The 20,429-nt window shown below is 45.9% G+C and overlaps 2 protein-coding genes and 1 long non-coding RNA gene across 4 annotated transcripts in view; 2 read left to right on the top strand and 1 right to left on the bottom strand.

Annotated features, from left to right (window-relative positions):
- Nucleotides 1-6,402: 6,402 nt before the first annotated feature.
- Nucleotides 6,403-12,924, bottom strand: LOC129655007 (uncharacterized). The gene is made up of 3 exons (XR_008715704.1): nt 12,350-12,924; nt 7,026-7,078; nt 6,403-6,498 (listed from the first exon to the last, which is right to left on the bottom strand). It is a non-coding gene; the product is annotated as an uncharacterized LOC129655007 (long non-coding RNA).
- Nucleotides 7,158-9,900, top strand: GPR61 (G protein-coupled receptor 61). Its single transcript, XM_055584825.1, has 2 exons — nt 7,158-9,147; nt 9,821-9,900. The coding sequence occupies exon 1, from the start codon at nt 7,541-7,543 to the stop codon at nt 8,894-8,896; it is 1,356 nt and encodes a 451-aa protein (XP_055440800.1). The 5' UTR covers nt 7,158-7,540; the 3' UTR covers nt 8,897-9,147; nt 9,821-9,900.
- GNAI3 (G protein subunit alpha i3) overlaps nt 9,562-20,429 on the top strand; it is a 48,111-nt gene continuing 37,243 nt past the window's right edge. The window contains exons 1-2 of one of the 2 annotated variants that reach the window (XM_055584827.1): nt 9,562-9,622; nt 9,821-9,898. Coding sequence is in view for 1 of the 2 variants with exons in the window: in XM_055584826.1 (XP_055440801.1) it covers nt 13,131-13,248 (118 nt within the window). In the remaining variant the exon portion in view is untranslated. Of the gene's footprint in view, nt 9,623-9,820; nt 9,899-12,986; nt 13,249-20,429 lie in introns of those variants that run through there. The other variant, XM_055584826.1, reaches the window with a different exon arrangement.

Below are 20,429 nucleotides of genomic sequence, written 5' to 3'. Positions count from 1 at the left end.
CCACAGATGGTGGGCAGGGGGCTGGCTGCCTGGGGAGCGGGTGCAGCTGGTGCTGGCACAGGGGGCTTTTGGACAGCCAGGAGCTGAGCTGCGGTGGGGAGGTCCCAGCTGTGAGCCTGCTCTCCACATGGGGAGGCTTGCATGTCCATGTGGGTGTGGTGGGGGCTGGGAGGGCGTCATGTCGGCGTCCTGGGGGGCAACACCAGTCTTTGCTGTGGGATCTCGGGGACACCCCTTGTCGATGCTGGAAGCCCAACATTCGGCTTCTTCCCTTTGTTCCCTGTTAAATTACTAATATTCCTTGGAGAGAGAACACATTAAGCTGCTATCAGTGTGAATGGATTTATCAACCTCTTTCTCAAGAGCAGGTTTTGACAGACCCAGAGAGAGGAGAGGAGGAGGGCAGTGGGTGCCACTAAGCAGGCAAAGGGCCGTGGGAAGGGGCTGTGGGAACATACGGAACATTCGAGAGACTTCTGAATACATGGGTGGATGAATGAAAGATAAACTTGGTCCATTTCAAGGCCTCATCTTGCGGAGGCAGGAGTGGGAGGGGTGGACATAATCCCATCAAGGGGATCGAGTAGTTAGGACTCAACACTTTCACTGCTGGGGTCTGGGTTCAATCCCTGGTTGGGGAAGTGAGATCCCATAAGCCATGCGGCATGGCCAAAAATAAAAAAGAGGTGATGGTGGGCAAGGGTCAGGCAGGGCAAGGAGCAAGCCTGGGATGAAATCAGACCTCAGTACTAAATCAGACTTCAGTACCAAGGACCCCGCCAGGATCCTGGGAGGGACTTCAGGACCAGGAAACTTGGCCTGCTGGCCCCCACCCCAGTTGTTTGACCAGCTAGGGTAACTGTATTAGCTCCCCCAAGCCTGAGAAGCAGGCTATGTATTGTAGGCTTCTTATTCCTATTAGATAGGCTTCCCAGGGGGCGCAGTGGTGAAGAATCGGCCTGTCAAGCAGGAGACATGGGTTCAATCCCTGGCTTGGGACGATCCCCTGGAGAAGGAAATGGCAACCCACTCCAGTGTTCCTGCCTGGGAAATACTATGGACAGAGGAGCCTGGTGGGTACAGTCCATTGGGTCCCAAAGAGTTGGACATGACTTAGTGACTAAACAACAACAACAACAAATCCCTATTGGGTAAGTAGGAAGTGAAGAATTTTATCCATTTTATAGATAGAAATACTCAGGCTCAGGCTGAGTTCCTGCTGTTGACCAACAGAATAAAGCCCAGTTAGAACCAAGGACTTCTGACCAATCCAGTGCTCTTTCTTTCTTTTTTCCTGATCACACTGTGCAGCCTGTGGGATCTGAGTTCTCCAACCAAGGACTGAATCTGGGTTCCAGCCATGAACGCTCCAGGGAAGACCCTCCTATAATCCCATTCTAAGTGTAGTCTCTGGTTCTTTGTGAATCCTTGGACGGGGGCCATGTCAGTCTGAGCTAGGCCCCTGCAGGAATGATGTGGGCCCTGATCAGGGACAGGCTTTACCTGATCCCAGAGGGTCTGACTGATGCCAGGATGATCCTGCCAACATGAGAGCACAAGGTTTGATAAAAATCACTTTGCTGTCTTCGGGTTTAATTTGACACTTTAATTACATTTCCCTATACTCAGGTTTATCTAATTTTGTTTTAGGCTGTTTCCTGGAAGGTAATAGCCATTTCTATGGAATTGGCTTTAGGGCCTCACCCCAGAGTCTCATGTCAGACCTCTAGAAAAGCCATGGGAGTAGGGGGAAGAAGTAAATGCTTTGACATCAGACAGACATGGGTTCAAATACTGGCTCTGGTTTTTACTAGCTATGTGATCTGCACAAAGTCACTTCACCTCTGGTACCCATTTCCTCATCTGTGACGTAAGGTGTATGACGGCTGCCTCATAGAACTGGTGTGGGGATTGAAGGCCTCGTATGTAAAGGGGCTGGCACTCATAAGAGCTCAGGAGAGGGTGGACGGGAACAGTGGAGATCACAGTGTGGGTCTGGGCTGGTCGCCGGACTCTTTGTTGTCGACCCAAGGCCTGGGACAGCCACCTTGCCCTCTTCGTGTTCCCTGGGAAATTCATTGTTCTTATGACTGTTTAACTGGGGTCTGGTAAACAGTTCCAGAATTCCCTTTCTTCCTTTTTCGAGACAGAAGGAGTTCCCATACAGGTGAGTCTCAGGGAAGAGGGCTCTGGAGCAGATATCATGACTGAATTCCTTGTCTAGGCTCACGGCTCTGCCATACGTGACTCTGGGCAATCTCTTCACCTCTCTTGCAACTCTACAGTCTTAGGATCCTGTCCTTGGGTGTCAGCCCCAATCCTGAGGGAGCTGTTTTCTTCATAGTTTGTGGGAAGTCATGCCCCTTCATCTCACTTCCAATGGCTCATCACCTGTTCTCCGCCCTTCTGCCAATGATGTTTCTCAGCTCTGTTCAGCCCCACAGATCTGGAACAATCAGAGCCTCCCCAAGTGCCTGCCTCCCACCCTGCCTTGGGGGAGCAGTGCTGTGTTGGTACCACAGGGTGGCTTATGAGGGTGTTCAATTCTCCTGTCTCCACAAGCTCTCACAGCCCCATACCAGAAAAACATACTATCTAAGAAGACGATAATAAAGCGCTTTTTGAGGGGCAAGTGCAGGATTAAGACAAGGCCCTTGGCTCTCCTCCAAACCTGTTCTCTCTATACAGGAGGCAGCTTTCAAGGGAGCCCAAGTTTGGGCCATGCTCTTGAGCCGCAGCCCCTGTCAGACCTGACCTGGGCCCTGTGTCTGCGCTGGCTGGCCTACTACAGGAATGCCTTGGTTCTAATGTCTCAGAACCAAGCAACGGCATAGCTGTCAGAAACCTCAGGGATCATCAGTCTTCTATTCCCTTTGAGGGCTTCCCTGATGGCTCAGACGGTAAAGAACTTCCCCGCAATACAGGAGACCCAGGTTCAATCCCTGGGTGGGGGAGATCCTCTGGAGTAGGAAATGGCAAAACCTAGTCCAGTATTCTTGCCTGGAGAATTCCATGACAGAGGAGCCTGGCTGGCTACAATCCATGGGGTCACAAAAAGTTGGAGACGACTAGCAAACACTTTCATTTTCATTCCCTTTGAACAAATAAGAAACTAAGGCCAGAAATGACAAGTGACTTGCCTAAGGTCACACAGTTAGGAACTGCCAGAGTCAGGCCTTAAACCTGGATCTTCTGACTCTGAGTGCTCTTTTTATGTCATCAGGTTAGCCGGGAGGGTCTCCCCAGTCTGCCATCACCTGGCCTCACCAGGCTTTTGAGCTACCACTCTAGCAGCCTGAGAGGAGTGGGAGGGGCTGGGCCCACTCCTGGGTACCTTGCCTGGGGGCACTAGTGCCTGGCTCCTGGCTCCAGAAGTGGCTCCAAGGGTCTGGGTGGGAAGAAGGAGGCCATTAGGACCCAGAAGCTCTCAGAGCATCCTGCTCTGCCGGCTGCCTCTCACTGATCACTGCAGTGGTTCAGGCTTCAGCAGCCTTGGAGAAGCATCAGCTGAGAGGCGCTATCACATGGGAGCCGGGAGCTGCTCAGCAAAGGTAGGACTTGCCGACTAGGCCAGAAATGGGGGCCAGACCCAGGCCTGGTGATGAGTGCTGAGATACCCCACAGAAGGGTACAGCCCACCCTCCCTTACGGTGGGCAGTTCTGTCCAGGGATGGGCCCCCAGGTATCCTGAAGGAAATATTGGGGTGTGGGCATCTCTGAAGTCTAGAGATGGGGCTTGATCTACAGCTGGAGTATCCACATCCTGCAGACAGACAGGGTTCCCCATCTATCTTGCTCCATGTCATAGAAATGGGTCCCCTACATCCTAGGAATAGGTCCTTTGGCATCCAGGCCGACGGGCAACTCTGTGTCCTAGGCATGGGCAACTCTGCTGGGGGGAGGTGCCATAGCCCCCTGAAAATCTCTCCTGGCTTAGGGGGGGCATGCTCCTGTCTGAAGGAAGGCCAGGCTCGGGTCCTCAGGATGAAGCTCTGTAACTAAGAAACAGGTGCATGTGAATCCCAACACCTCTGCGGCCTTGGGCTGGGCACTTATGTACATCTTGCCTCCTGAGACAAGGCTATTTGTAACTTGACCATACCCCTGCTAGAGGCCCAGACTTCAGCCTCTAGGATGGCAAAGGCTTCCAGGTATTGAGATGTCCTGGAGGTGAGGGAAGGGTTGCTAGAAGGGAGCAGGGAGAGGATAAGAGCATCCAAGAAGCCACGATAACCAAGCGAGGAGTGGAGCGAGGCTCCCTGGGCTTCCACTGTGAAACTGTTACCCCATGTCACTCCCAGCCTTTACCCTGGTCCATCAGTGAGGAAGTGCTGGGGAGCAGGTATGCTGGCTTTTCTTTAGAAGGTAAATGGGAATGCTGAAATTTAGGGAGCAGTGCGGAGATACTGGTAAGGCTCAGAGGGGCTGTGAAAAAGAGGAATGTTCAATGCCTTCTTGCCTAGGGCTCCATTATGGCTGCACAGCACCTCTCCATCTCCACGTGGAACACACATCTGCTTCCCGTGGTTGGGGACCCTGGGTAGGCCCTGTTGGCAGACTCTTGATATCTGAGCAGATGTGGTGGGCCTTGACTCCTTTAGCTCCAGGGCCCCAGAGTCATATCTTCTGGGCCCCACCCCAGGTAGAGGGGATGGGGGAGTCATGGCATAGAAAGAAAAGGGCAAGTTTGCCTCTCCTGGTGTTTCTTCCCACATTTTTTTCTGGAAGCTTGTCTTATGATAAGCGTCTCTACTTGAGCCCTCTCTTTCACCTTCTCCACAGACTCTGAGTCTATGTGATATGAGCTGTCTTTTATCCCCCGGGAGAGGCACATCTCTAGGTAGGTAGTCCAAAGTTAGGACTCCTTCAAGTCCAGGAGCCCAAGTTACTCATTTCAGAAGAGGCTCCTGGCTGGCACACAACTGATGGACTGAGTGTTCCTGGAGTATATCCTGGAGGAAAGGATTCAACTGATCAATCTGAGTTTGATTCAGGTCACAAAGTTGTATTGAGCACCTACTGCATGCATGGCATGCTAGAAGTTTAATTAGTGCAAAGTTGATGGTAATGCCAAAAACCAAGGGTTGTAAGGCTGTAGCCATAGAGGGGCAAGGGACCTATCTGCCCCATGTGGGCCTCTTTACTTCAGTCAGAGAAATCACGGGGTTTTTAATTGAGCAGCCACCAGGCCCTCCATAGCCCAGGAACTTACTGAGCCATCCAATGTTATCACATATGGAAACCTTGAAGTTTTTCTAGTCCAACCCTCCCATTTAACACATGAGGAGAGTGACCCAGGAAACTTCTGACTTGTCTGCAAAAAGCCCATCAGACTTGGCATGGCCACAGTTTGCCTCTAATTTTTATACCTTAGTACACTATGCTGAGGGACTCTGGACTGAAAGAATGGCATATGAAAATAAAAAAAATTAAAATTACAGCTGACTCTTGAACAATGTGAGGGTTAGCAGTGCTGCCCCTTTGAGCAATGAAAAATTCGGGTATAAACTATAGTCGGCCTTCCGTCTCGCAGGTCTGCATCCCTTATTGCTGATGGGATCCTGTAGTACTGTAGTTTACTATTGAAAAAAAAAATCTGCGTGTAAGTAGACTCCAGCAATTCAAACTCATGTTGTTCAAGGGTCAGCTGTACATTGGGCAACTTAGTTCAATTCTGTGCAAACTCAGCATGGATAATGAGACACATAAAACAGATTTTATCAGAGAAATGAGAAATGCTGAACCCGGAGACTTCTTCCTTTGCCAGTTTCTTCCGGTTTACCTCTCTGCTTTATGCTCACCCACCTTCACTCCCCATACATTTTATACAGATGCCTACACCCTCTTCTTGCTCTCCGTCTATGGTAACAGTCCAGAACAGGAGGGTTTTGGCCAGAGGCCCCTCCATGGTCAGCTGCAATGACCCTGGATCCAGGGCCCTGGACCGTGGGAGTTTAGGAGCAGCTCCTTTCCCACCTCCAGGAGCACAGTGACCTTGGGAAGTTAATGAGTGGGTAGAGATGGGCAGCTATCATATGACTTATGCCCTTCTGGCTTTGGGAGCAATGGAGGCTGGATGAATTGACTTCCCAGTTTCCTGCCAGTGGGACGTTTTGTTTTCAATGGTCCTTCTAAACACTCCCAAAAGGGGAAGCTCTTTGGCTCGGGGGTGGTGATGTTAGAGCAAACTCAAGCACAGTCTTTCTCCTTTTCAGATGATCTCTTCCCAGTGGTAGCCCCAGTTCAGTGGGAGACATATTTTTTATTTTTAATTAATTAATTTTTATTTTTGGCTGTATTGGGTCTTCATTGCTGTGTGGGTTTTCTCTAGTTGCAACGAGCAGGGGCTACTCATCATTGTGGTGCCCGGGCTTCTCATCGTGGGTAGTTTCTGTCGTCATGGAGCATGGGCTGGAAGGCGTGCAGGACCTCAGTAGTTGCGGTTGTTGCTCTGCGGCATATAGGATCTTCCTGGTCTAGGGATGGAACCCGTGTCTCCTGCATTGGCAGGCGGAACTCGTTACCACTGACCCACCAGAGAAGCCCGTGAGACATTTTTAGAGATGTTTCAAATTCATCAATTATTTACTGAATGTCTGTTGTGTTGCAGCCACTGTGGAGGGCACCTTCAGGCTAAGCATGGCACGGTGGGCTGGAGTACTAGCCCTGGAGCCAGGCCTCCTGGGCATGTAACTGGACCTGGCCACTTACTAGCTATGTGACCTTTGGTAAGTTCCTTTATCTCTGGTAGGCCCCAGTTTTATCAATTGCAAAGTAGGGAAAGGATATCTACCTCATAGGGTTGCATAAGGATTAAAATGAGTTAATATATGTGGAGTGTTGAGAACAGGGCCTGGTGTGTGGAAAGCACCATATACACATTACTGCTTATTAGGATCTGATTAATACATCCTGCAGCATCTTCCAAACACAGTTGTGAAGTAGGTATTATTCCTTTCATTTTACAGATGGCTTTATGAGGAAACTGAAGCTGAGAAGAGCCACAGAGTTAGTAATTCCCAGACCTGGGACTGGAAACCGGATCTCGTGGTTATTCTCCACAACGACTCCTGCCATTCTGAGGAGACAAGAAATCAGGAAATTTACATAAGCAACCTTAAAACTGGGGCACGATCCCAGAGCTCAGCGGGACCCTAAGAAAGGGAGACAGAGGATTTAGACTCTGGACAACAGTCCTTGAAAGGGGAGAAGGGTGTGGAAAAGAGAGGAAAAGGAAGTGGAAAAGGAGCTGGAGACCACTCAGAAGATGGAGTGTTGAGTTGGTGAGGCTCCTGCATCGCTCCCTCTCTTGCTTCTTTGCAGTCACCAAAGTGGACCGGAGCTGCCTCCTGAGCCCTCAGTCACTGGCCTTGAAGGCTGGCAACGGTGAGAGAGGCTCCAGCAGGAGGCGCTCTCCCCCCAAGATCTGCACACACAAAATTGGGAAGCCTGAGCCTGGGCTTGCCATCCCAGGGGCACTGGACTAGGATGGGGGATGGGCCTGTGACAGGAGGTGCCCTGGGTGTCGTCTTTCGGCCCCATGGAGTCCTCACCCATCCCCCAGTCATCAGGGAACTCTTCCACCCTGGGGAGGGCCCCTCAAACCCCAGGTCCCTCTACTGCCAGTGGGGTCCCGGAGGCAGGGCTGCGGGACGTGGCTTCAGAATCCGTGGCCCTCTTCTTCATGCTTCTGCTGGACTTGACTGCTGTGGCTGGCAATGCAGCTGTGATGGCTGTTATTGCCAAGACACCTGCCCTTCGAAAATTTGTCTTTGTCTTCCACCTCTGCCTGGTGGACCTGCTGGCTGCCTTGACCCTCATGCCCCTTGCCATGCTCTCCAGCTCTGCCCTCTTTGACCATGACCTCTTTGGGGAGGTCGCCTGCCGCCTCTACTTGTTCCTGAGCATATGCTTCGTTAGCCTGGCCATTCTCTCAGTGTCGGCCATCAACGTGGAGCGCTACTATTACGTGGTCCACCCCATGCGTTATGAGGTGCGAATGACGCTGGGGCTGGTGGCCTCTGTTCTGGTGGGTGTGTGGGTGAAGGCCTTGGCCATGGCTTCTGTGCCAGTGTTGGGAAGGGTCTCGCGGGAGGAGGGAGCTCCTGGCGTCCCCCTAGGCTGCTCACTCCAATGGAGCCACAGTGCCTACTGCCAGCTTTTTGTGGTGGTCTTTGCTGTCCTTTACTTCCTATTGCCCTTGCTCCTCATCCTAGTGGTCTACTGCAGCATGTTCCGAGTAGCCCGTGTGGCTGCCATGCAGCACGGACCGCTGCCCACGTGGATGGAGACCCCCCGGCAACGCTCTGAGTCTCTCAGCAGCCGCTCCACGATGGTCACCAGCTCAGGGGCCCCCCAGACCACGCCACACCGGACGTTTGGGGGAGGGAAGGCAGCAGTGGTCCTCCTGGCTGTTGGGGGACAGTTCCTGCTCTGTTGGTTGCCCTACTTTTCTTTTCACCTCTACGTCGCCCTGAGTGCTCAGCCTGTTTCGACAGGGCAGGTGGAGAATGTGGTGACCTGGATTGGCTACTTCTGCTTCACTTCCAACCCTTTCTTCTATGGATGTCTTAATCGGCAGATCCGGGGGGAGCTCAGCAAGCAGTTTGTCTGCTTCTTCAAACAGGCTCCAGAGGAGGAGCTGAGGCTGCCAAGCCGGGAGGGCTCCATTGAGGAGAACTTCCTGCAGTTTCTTCAGAGCACTGGCTGTCCCACGGAGTCCTGGGCTTCCCGACCTGTACCCAGCCCCAAGCAGGAGCCACCTGCAGTTGACTTTCGAATCCCTGGCCAGATAGCTGAGGAGACCTCTGAGTTCTTGGAGCAACAACTCACCAGCGATATCATCATGTCGGACAGCTACCTCCGTCCCGCTCCCTCACCACGACTGGAGTCATGATGGGCTGGTGGACACTTGGAGGGTGATGGGGCTGGGGGCCAGTTATAACTTCAAGGAACTCCTTGTGGGATCACCTTTTCCTGGCTAGCTGGGGCTGGGGTCTCTGCACACAGCTTTTGCTTAATGTTTTCTGGGTCAGCAACAGAGCCAACTGGATGGATATGTGGCAAAAGCCTTGGACATGGCTATGATCCTTGACTACTGGGGGAGGGGACCTGGTGAGATGGTGACGAGAGTCAAGGGTCACTAAGGTGAGATGATGATGATGATGATGCTTTTCAACCAGTGAAATTTCCATGCCTCAGGAAGCAGGGAAATTCTAAGGGCAGGAGTTGGAGGATATAGGGCAGCAGGCCAGGTGTGGAGTTATTCTGAGGACTCTTTAGGATCTTTCATTTTTCAGTGTAACAGTCCATGGTAGAAACTGCACCCAGGCAAGGTAAGAAAATGACCCCTGACTTCTCATTTCCTTGTTAGGCTTAAAAAAAAAAAAGGGCAAAATTGCAGCCAAGTGTTTCCATTTAACAGATTTTTTTTTCTAGTTTTAAACCTGAGGTTTCCTTGAAGTGAGAGGACCAGCTTTATTCCTTTCTTGAGTTTGGTCAGAGCAAGGGGAAGTAGTAATCAGGGCCCATAGAGTAGAAGAGAGGAAAGCTGACTGCAGCTCTGTCTCCCACCTTCCAGGAACAGCTGTTCTGTTGTATTTCTTCTGTCTCTCTCTTAGACGTGAGAGATTGATTTTGGGACTTGATCTTAGCAGAGGGAAGATTAAACCAGGATGGCTCTTTGTCTTTTAGGATGAAGTGGAGGGATTGGGGGTGGATTGCTGAAGGTTGGGGTTAGCATTTGAATTGCTAAGGTGGTTGGATACAGAGAGGCTCACAATAACCCTGACCAATAACACTGTAAATCTTTATTTTCCAGAACTGGCCTCCCTGATCTCTGTCCTCATGGCAGTGACCCATCGCCAGCCCCCTGGACAACCGGGTACAAGAGACTAAGGTTGGGAATGGGAAAGGTGGGGTTTCCATGGTTCATTAAATGCTTCCTTACTCCCATTCATCGCTCTCAAAATTAGCTTCAGTGACAAAGACTTAAATCTCTCTCCTATCTGCAGCCCTGGGTTGGACAGGGGGCACAGGAACTGGGCTCAGCTGTTCACTGATTGAGACTGTAGGAACTGTTAGGTGGTACTGATGGTGGTATATTCAAGGGAGGGGGAATAACTGCAAAACTGGACAGGACACCCATCTGGGGCTACCTGTTCATCCATTTCCCTCATTTCAATCAGGTAACATTAAAGAGTCAAGGCAGGACCAGATGGTGATGTGATCTGTATTTGAACAAATTCCTAGTTTATTGAGCTTCAAGGGGAAGTCGGGTTGGTGAGAGTAGGATAGCTTCCCCTTTGAACAGCTAATAAATAATTTTTATTATAAAAAAGTTATGCTGATATCAACATTGACTCCTTCAGTTCAACCCAGTGCATAATAGCTGAATACCCCACTCTCTGGGACTCACACAGATTTATAGTCACTGCCTTCAAGGAGTGCACAGTCTTAATTTGAATCAGGTACCTTGTTTTATATTTTGACAGAGCATTCACATATAGTAAAGCATTATAGAATTTTAGAGAAATATATTGAAAAATATGTTTATGGTTCTAACTTGAGAGTTCAGCCCATTGCAGCAAGATGTCTACATGGAGGCTTCCTGCAGACTGGAAAGTGTGGGGGTTGCAGATGAAACTCTAGTTGAACAAAATGATTTATTAAGTGAAATAGGGCAGCTTTTTCTCTCCAGATCTAGGAAATTTTCCAGGTTTCTGTCTTCCTACTGCTAGACTTATGCGCAAGGCCTATTGCACTGAGGAGTTCCCTCAGATAATTTATACGTCGAAGAGAGTCTTTTGCGATTGAAGGCATGTTCTCCACCACCCTCTCCTCCCTTTTAAGATAAATTCATGAGGAATCGCATTTTAGAAATAGGGGAAAACATCCAACATCACTGATGAACTAGTAGACTGAGCATTGCCAGCAGGTGGCAGTGTAGTCTAGTGGAAATAGGAAAGAAGCGTGTAGGTGGGGAGGGGGAGCATTGCCTGGAAGCCATTTTGTTAATTTATTTTGCCTTTTCCTTTGACTTTGCCCTCCAACCCCTACTTCATACTTCAAAGGAGAAAGTCTTGAGTGGAAGGATATTGCTAATTTAGGCTGAAATTTCTTGACACTGTGACCTCACTGGCGTTTATTACAGAATTTGACATATGCTGGTTTATTTGCATTTATTTTTCCTTGAGTTGATCATGAAGGAAATAAAATTTTCTCTTCTATTCTGCTGAGAACTTTCCCAACAATTTCTGTCATGACCACCTTCCAGGAGTATTCTAATCACCAGGATCACTTGGTAAAGTTCCATATGTAATTCGTAAGCTTGTGAAAGCAGTTCCTAGGCAAAATTTGACTTATAAATCCACTGAAGAAATCAACAGGTTGAGAAAATTGTGCTCTCAAGTTATTTTTTCCCTCACCCCAGTGTTGTTGGAGTAACTCTCAATCCTAAATGAAAAGCTGTTGTCAAGACTCCCAGGTAACATCTTACAATGGCATTGTAGAAAAGGAGTGAATATGGAATCAGATCTACTTATTCACTGTGTGAACTTGGAAAGATGCTTAATTTCTCTGAGCCTATTTGTTTACCTGTAAAAATGTGGATAACAACCCACAATTACAGGGTTGTTGTGAGGAATAAACGAGATGACACATCGAAGTACCTAGCCATACCTGGCAAATAGGTACTCAATAAATATCGTTTTTTCTTTCCTTCTTCTTGCCCTCTCTCCCCGTAAGTATTGATATTCTAACAGTCACTAGGAAGAGTACGAGACTTGGAACTTTGAAGAACTGGCATTGATAAATTAAGGTGCATGAGGCTATTTAATGTGGTTTTCAAGAAATCCCTCTAATGATCATCAGTCACCGTATATATCTTTCTGTTGGGATCTTATATTCTAAGGTCTACGTTCGACTGGGGAAATAATATTTAATCATAGGGAAAGGTCTTGGAGGCTGCACGAGTTTCCCTCCCTAGAATGTACGGTGAATGTTTTTGTGGGGCTCTTTGGAAGTAACGGTAATGTAGGGCTACTTTCACCATAGAATCCAGGATTATGAGTAAAAAGAGTATCAGTGTGGGGCTTTCATAGGGGATTTATCAACCTCCAGGTGATACTATAGCTGAGAAACAAATTTTACTATGACTTCTCTTTTCGTGTGTTACCACAACAGGAAATTTTAATAGGATGCACTGGTTTGTTTTAGGGTGTGGAACTTTGGTTGACTAATCTTGGTAGAAGTCCTAAGCCCTTAACACACGACAATATGTCAGGGCTAAATCTGGCTTGTGTGGGGGAAAAGGCAGCATGGAAATTTCATGGAAAAACCACATTTTTACCTTATGTAAGATCTGTTACCGATTTCAAGAGATCCTTTACCGATATAGTAGCTGGGAAACCCTCAAGCCCACTGGGTACCAGTAGGTGAGCCAGAGGAGAGGGCAGAAAGGGACTGCAAAGTCCCAGGCATGGTGGGTCTTAACTTATTCCAGATGTGGAGCGTGACCGCGGCGAGGCCCAGACTCTGTAATTCTCATCCCATAGCTCTGGCTGGGACGACGCCAACAAACAAACTATCCTACACTTGGTCTCAGATCTCCACAGCCAGAATTTAACTGGGTTTTCTGGCCAGTGAAAAATTCCCAGCAGAAATTCCCGTGCGGATTGCGGGCTTTTCTTGGGAATTTCCATTCCCCACGCCAATCGGCCGTGCGACCTCGGGAGGGTGCCTTGAACCGGAGAAACCAGTCCCTGGTATCTCTATATTCATCCAAATAAGACAGCCAAAAAGGTGAAAGGGGACTAAAGTCGAGCGGCGCCCGGTAAACTCGACAGAGCCGCCCAACATCTCGGAACCAACACTCGGCGTCCTGGTCTTTCTCTCTCCGTACTTCCGCTTTTGGTCACGCCTCCTTTACCCCAGCTAGGGAGGTCGAAGAAGCAACGGCCGCGGGCGTTGCCGGAAGTGTCGTAAAACGCCGGATATCCGGTTCCCCTGGGCGCTCTGGGAGCTGACGGAGAGGGCCGCCGCCCAGCAGTAGACTCTGTCTCCGCCTGCTAAGCCGCAGTCTCCGCGGTTTTTGAGTGAGCCCCGGCCCGGTCCCTTCTTCCGCCGCCGCCATGGGGTGCACGTTGAGCGCCGAAGATAAGGCTGCGGTGGAGCGAAGCAAGATGATCGACCGCAACTTGCGGGAGGACGGGGAGAAAGCGGCCAAAGAAGTGAAGCTGCTGCTACTCGGTGAGGGGCTGGGGGCGGGGCTGGCGGGAGTCCTAATGGGGGGTCGGGCCGGGCGGGAGAAGAGGACCCCGAAGAATCTGGAGGGCGTGGCGGACGTGGGGCGGGGTGTGGGGTTGGTGGCTGATGCCGGAGGGCGTGATGAGGGGGTGGGGTTTTGGGGTTGTAGGAATTAGGCTGGAAAGAGGGTGTGCCACCATGCTGGATTGTGTTTAGCGAAGGAGCCTCGAAATGTGTTCCAATAGGACATTGAGACTGTATTAGGAATATGGGAAAAGCTCATAAAGGAAGAGCTGATGTTAGAGAAGGTTTTTCAAGGGAAGGGTTAGAGTAAGTTGGTGTTGAGGACGGGAGAGTGTTGGGCTTGTATAAGGGGGCCTGAATAATTAATATAAATAGGGGGTCTTGGACAGAGTGGTCACATAGGACCCTGTCATTTATTAGAGAGTGGACATTTCGAGCTCTCGCTGAGGTGGAGGAACCCTGGGTCATCCAGGAACATAAAAGTGTATGGTTGAAATAACTGACAAGTTCTCAGGTGTAAAGGTAAAGAGTTTGAGTGTAGAGGCTGTGTGTACTTATCCACTATTTCCTATTATTTTTATTTTCTTAAGGTTTTTTATAACTCCTTCCATTGTTTTTATAAAGGGGGAGCTGGTGTGAGCTGAGGGTATTTAAGGACTGGCTTGTTTGAGGTTTGTGGCATAGGATGTGATGCTGACAATAGGTTACGCAGTGGGAGTTGATGAATATTTGCTAGGGATGATGTGCAGTGGGAATGCAGTTATCTTAGGATAAATTATGGAATTGGACTTACTGTAAAAGATGTGATTGTGACAGACTTCTGTTGAGCTGGGCTTTTTTGTTTCTTCAAACGAAAAATATTGGCTTCAGGAATTACTGTTTATTTTACTTGACATTCGTTTTAAGTAGTTTTTATGTACAGTCAGATGCATTTTACTCAGCCTGGTTAGTTTTAAAATTTTTGAGAGATTGTTTTCTAGAAGCTCAGTGAATCATATAAAATACCCTGATGTCAGCTTACCAATAAATCAGGCCACATTTTTTCTTCACTGTTAGTATTTTCTAGGGATCTGTTAGGGAAGAGTAAATGGAAGTAATGGTTTCTGTAAGCAATAGAACTTTGCTTTTTAAAACAATTGATTTTTGGGAAAAAGAAGTTGCTTTAGGAGAAGTGCCAAATTTTTATGGTGTGAAGCTCCAGAGGACAGAATGCACCACCACAACCCAGGGTTTATTTTGTACTCTGGGGTGTTCAGGGTGCCCATGCTAGTCTTTTCATGTTAACGTAGTTGGTAGTTTGTAGATTGCAGAAGGCCTGGTAACAGCTTTTTGAATAAAGAGAGGAAGTTACGCACTGGAGTTCGAGCCTTCAGTTTGAATACTTGATCTTACAGAATGTATGAAAAAAAAAAATTGAAGTTTCAAACTGCTACTCTTCCATAGAACAGGTATCATTTGTGAATGAGCATGGTCCCTGGTATTTAGTAGATGCTTAAATATAAACTGTTAACCAGCATGTGCCAGCTACTGTTGGACATAGCTCCTTGGGATCTTTCAGATGTTTGATATAAACTATAGTACTCAAGGCATTAGCATTGTTTCTATTGATCAGTTGGTTATGAAAGTAAAGGTGTGTTTTTATCTTCTATGATTATTTTGGTTTACATTCATAATCAGAGATCCCCTCAGGATATTAGGCTGTTGTAATACATGACTTTATAAACAGTGCATTTAATTAAAACCAAAATTAAACATATGATCACTTAGGAAATTTCAAAAGCAGTAGGTAAAAATCAAAGTACTACAACATTTGCTTTTACTTTTTAATCAATTTCATTGTTTTAAGTAATTTTTTTTAATATTCTTGAGCAAGTTAAATGAACAGATTCAAGCAGGTTGCAGAGAGAGATGCATTTGCTTGAGTCATGACATAACACATGCTGCCAAGTCGCTTCAGTCGTGTCTGACTTTGTGTGACCCCATGGACTGCAGCCTACCAGGCTCCTCCATCCATGGGATTTTCCAGGCAACAGTACTGGAGTGGGTTGCCATTGCCTTCTCCCGACATAACACATATATGAAATTAAAATTATCTTCTTTGCTATTTCTATAAACAAAATGCACTTATCACAGTATACAAATAATTTTGCTGTTGAATACCTCCTTTGATATACATGCAAGTCATTTTTACTTCCTCTCTGTAAAACTATCAAATTTGGTCTAAGTTGCAATCATTGTTATTATTTTAACAAAATGAATGTTACCAATTAAAGTTACTATAGAAATTCAGGAGGAATGCAGTATTGTAACTGTTTTGTTACTTTTTGGGTTTTTTTTCACATTTGCAATGTCTATTTCCCCTCAAATTTTCCTTATCTATTATGATACTTAACACAAATTTCCAAGACTCTGTGTAACTCCAATTGAAAAATATTTTGGAATTTGTAAATCAGCTATTATTTGAAATAAATGCACCATCAACTAGTCTAGAAATCTTTTTATGCCATCACTGATTTTCCCTACAATGGCATTCAACCTGTCCTCATTTATCCTCAGTCCAGCCCTATGTGTTATTGAGAAGCTCTTGATATACTGTCTAATCATAATATTCTGTAAAAAAACAAAATTATGTTATACAGGGTTTCCTAACCAGAATGTAGTGCATAGGAAGGCTTGCAGTGTGCTGTTTGCAAATGTTTAATGGTTTTGAATTTTTAAATCATTTTTATGATTTTAAATCATTAAAGTAACTAACTTTTCAAATTTCACAGCAGTTAGAATGATATTTGAACATTTTTGGTATGATTCCACCAGTACACTTTCTGAATTTGGCAATTGAAAATATTTGATTTGGAAGATTTGTACCAATTAGTGTTTAATATCATCTGTAACATTTTGTACTTTATTTTTCATGCCATAATTTTATAATATAAAGAAAATGTATGTTATTTTCACCAGATTCCTCCAGTTTACGTTGGTAATCTATACAAGTATTATAATTTTAAGCATGCAGCATGATGTGACCAAAGTTGGGAATCACTGGTATAATGGATATGAGCAGTGTTTTTGGAGTCACATAAAACTGAATTTAATTCCCACCTCCATTTACTAGCTGTGAGACCCAGAGCATGTAACTTAACCCTAGGAATCTTATTTTCACATATAAAGTGGGGATGTGATACTTATTTCTAAAGTTCAAATGAGATAATATATGTAAACTGTTTAGCAAATAAATACTAATTGGTGACTTCTGTTATTTCAATGATTGGAAAACATCATTTTAGTTGCTTTTTTCAAGGGTGCTTCAGACAGATATTTGATTATTTTTCAAATATTAATGAACCCTTTTCAAAGACCTTCAAAGAATTTTAATACAACTCTTTTGTGGTAGAAGGAATTCAACATTATCTTTTAGTTTTGTGGGTTATTGAATGATCTACTCCTGTGCTATCTCGATCCATTTCTTGATAGTTCCCCTTAGCAGACCTTGAGAAAGAATTGTTACACAAAATGAGGTTAATGCTTTCTTCTCTAGGATTTTGCTGGTAGTGGCAGGGCAAAAATTAAGTTGCATGCAGAGTATTAGTTAGTTAGTTAAAGTCGCTCAGTCGTGTCCAACTCTTTGCGACCCCATGAACCACAGCACGCCAGGTCTCCCTGTCCATCATCAACTCCTGGAGTCCACCCAAACCCATGTCCATCGAGTCGGTGATGCTGTCCAACCATCTCATCCTCTGTTGTCCCCTCTCCTCCTGCCCTCAATCTTTCCCAGCATCAGGGTCTTTTCAAATGAGTCAGCTCTTCGCATCAGGTGGCCAGTATTGGAGCTTCAGCTTCAACATCAGTCCTTCCAGTGAACACCCAGGACTGATCTCCTTTAGGTTGGACTGGTTGGATCTCCTTGCAGTCCAAGGGACTCTCAAGAGTCTTCTCCAACACCACAGTTCAAAAGCATCAATTCTTCCACACTCAGCTTTCTTCACAGTCCAACTCTCACATCCATACATGACCACTGGAAAAACCATAGCCTTGACTAGATGGACCATTGTTGACAAAGTAATGTCTCTGCTTTTGAATATGCTATCTAGGTTGGTCATAACTTTCCTTCCAAGGAGTGTCTTTTAATTTCATGGCTGCAATCACCATCTGCAGTGATTTTGGAGCCCAGAAAAATAAAGTCTGACACTGTTTCCACTGTTTCCACTCTTTCCCCATCTATTTGCCGTGAAGTGATAGGACCAGATGCCATGATCTTCGTTTTCTGAATGTTGAGCTTTAAGCCAACTTTTTACTCTCCTCTTTCACTTTCATCAAGAGGCTCTTTAGTTCCTCTTCACTTTCTGCCATAAGGGTGGTGCTATCTGCATATCTGAGGTTATTGATATTTCTCCCGGCAGTCTTGATTCCAGCTTGTGCTTCCTCCAGCCCAGCGTTAGACTACTACTAAAAATCTTTTAGTTTGGGGGCAGATATCTCTGATAAAAGTAGTTCATCTGTGCTCGTCACTCTGCCTCTCCGCCATGGTGTGCTGCTTCATGCTCTAGTTGCTTGGAAGGGAAAAGGGAGTGGATGAGTCCCTGCAGATATTTCCTCTTTTTCTTCCAACCCACTCTCTCCTTCCACAGGGTCTTTCACATCATGCCTTTTTTAAAAAAACAAACAAAAAACCAGGGGTGTGTGTACTCCTTAGGGCTTCAGAAGATCCATAAACTTTATAAAATTGTTAGCAGTATTTGTGGTTACATGGGGTTTTCTGGAGAGAAGAACCATATTTTCATCAAGTTCTTCTATGATACTGCCTAACCTCCTTAAAGTGTGTCATCTTTGGACCCGGAACATCAGTAGCTGGGCAAAAATGGGACATTCAAAATGCAAAGGAAAAACCTAGACACTGAAAAATCTTTTACCTCTTTTCTCTAAAGGTTTTTTACTTGGAATTTTGAGAAAACCGTTTTCTGTGCTTTAGAGGGCTTCTCTTTCTACAGTTCCCCAGTGATTAATGAACTGCTCACTGCCACTTGCCTCAAGTCAGTATATCCAGTACAGAACTTGCCTCCCCTCTTCACTTCTCTTCCCCAAATCCACCTCCTGTGAACCTTTCTGTTCTGGGATTGTCATTCTCAAAATCACCTACCCTGAAAACGAAACTTTTTTTTTTTTTAACTCCTGGCTTGCTCTCATCCATATAATCAGTCAGTTGCCAAGTTCTGTGACTCAGTTGTTAACCAGATTTTTGTATTTCCTGAACCAGTAAAATGATTTTTTATGTTTTGACTCGACTAATGTCTCCAACATTATATTTTTCTTAGTAAATACATTTTTTTAATTCCAAGCACCATCTGTTATGATTACTATTTTAGTTTCCTTTCCTCCATGAAACCTTTTTGATGTTCTGAATTGGATATGATGTATCCCTCTTTTTGAAACCTCATAGTACTTTTTATGCTATCATCTACCTTATATTATGGTTATTTGTAAACTTAACAGCTCCTAACTATGTATGGCCTTTGAGGGCTGAGTGAATTTGGTGTTTTTATATCTTTATATCTGCTGCAGCACCTAATATAATGCTAAGGTGTTTTGCCTGTAAGAAACTCATTCATACTTGTTCCAGTCAAGGAGGTCTTTGTTGAAAAGTCACAGTAGGCAACTTTATAGGCATCAGACATCCAAGGATAGATAAGAAATGAAATACAAGCAGGTTGAATGCATGTGGAATGTAATACATGTCCCCTCCCCCCATTTCTCCTAGAGACTGGTCACTTGCTCTGCTTTGTTGGTAAGTCACCTCTTGAGATCAGCTTTCTCTGCTCACTCAGGACCTCTTTGCTCCTACTTCCCTTCCCCAAGTCTTCAATTTTGACTTACTGTGATACCTCTGGCTCACACACTGCCTAATCTGGTAGTTCAGGTACTTCATATCGTCTGACTCAGGTTCCCAGGATTCTCATTCTGGGTTCCTGGAAAAGAATATCAGATTGGCCCATCCCTTTCAGGTGCCTACCTGTGGTGGGAATATGGCAGGGTTGTGGGGTATCATGAGTTTCATAAGGCTGACCCTTTTAGGGATTAGGTGGGCCAAGTTCTCTATTAAAAAGGCTTGACTAGAGAGTTAATGTTTAATAGAAGATAATGCCTAGCAAAGAGTCGGACACGACTGAGCGACTGAAATGAACTGAATGCCTAGCTAGTAGACACTCATTAAATGTAAGCTGAACTTAATGGAATGAGATGAATTGAAGAGCTAAACATATCATTGTTTAGTTTTTCTTTAATTCACAAGAGCATGGCTGCTAATTTTCAACATCAGGTTGTCATTTTGTGTAGTTGGGAGATGTAATTAAATTCAACTTCAGGTAGATGCAAGATTTTAAGCTCCCATTATCAACATATCCAACTCAGAGATTTTCTTTTCAGCTGTAGGGGGGTTGAGTTCAATCCCTGGTAGAGGAACTAAGATCCTACCTGGTGTATGGCAGGGCCAAACAAAACAGCAACACATCCAACCAGAGTAGTTAATATCACTTGAATTTAATCACCTTTGATTTTTATTTATTTATTTATTTTTATTTTTGGCTGTGCTGGGTTTTCATGGCTGAGCGTGGGCTTTCTTTAGTCGTGGAGAGTGGAGACTGCTCTCTGGTTGCAGTTCACAAGCTTCTCACTGTGGAGCGCAGGCTCAATAGCTGTGGCACACAGGCTTAATTGCCCCATGATATGTGGAATCTTCCTGGACCAGGGATCAAACCTGTGTCCCCTGCATTGGCAGGCAGATTCTTAACCTCTGGACCACCAGGGAAGTCCTACCTTTGATTTTTAATTCAGGAATTAATTTTCTTAAATGCATATAATCAGTTCAGAATCTATGCATCATTGTCCCTACTTTTTCCTGGCTAACTTTTCCCTCTATTATTATTTTTTTTCCCCCCTCTATTATTTTTATGAGCACCAGAAAATTGTCCAGAGCTAAGGGAGGAGGGAAAATGGACCATTTTTCTCCTTGTTAATAACCTTGCTTAGAGGTTTTTGTTAGAGAGTAGGTAAAAACATTTGGTAAAGAGATTGCTCTTAGATTTTAGTTATCCATGCCGTGTCTTCTCCTTCTGTTTGGTTTTATTTGGAAGTGGGGCTTGTTAGGAGAAATGGGAAGGAAGATATGC

Source organism: Bubalus kerabau, chromosome 6 (genome assembly GCF_029407905.1).
Source record: "Bubalus kerabau isolate K-KA32 ecotype Philippines breed swamp buffalo chromosome 6, PCC_UOA_SB_1v2, whole genome shotgun sequence".
NCBI classification, from domain to species: Eukaryota; Metazoa; Chordata; class Mammalia; order Artiodactyla; family Bovidae; genus Bubalus; species Bubalus kerabau.
This window is presented reverse-complemented; position numbering and strand designations above follow the sequence as displayed.

Bases quoted from the DNA above. Each gene is read 5' to 3' on its own strand.
- GPR61 (XM_055584825.1), top strand. From the start codon at position 7,541: ATGGAGTCCTCACCCATCCCCCAGTCATCAGGGAACTCTTCCACCCTG.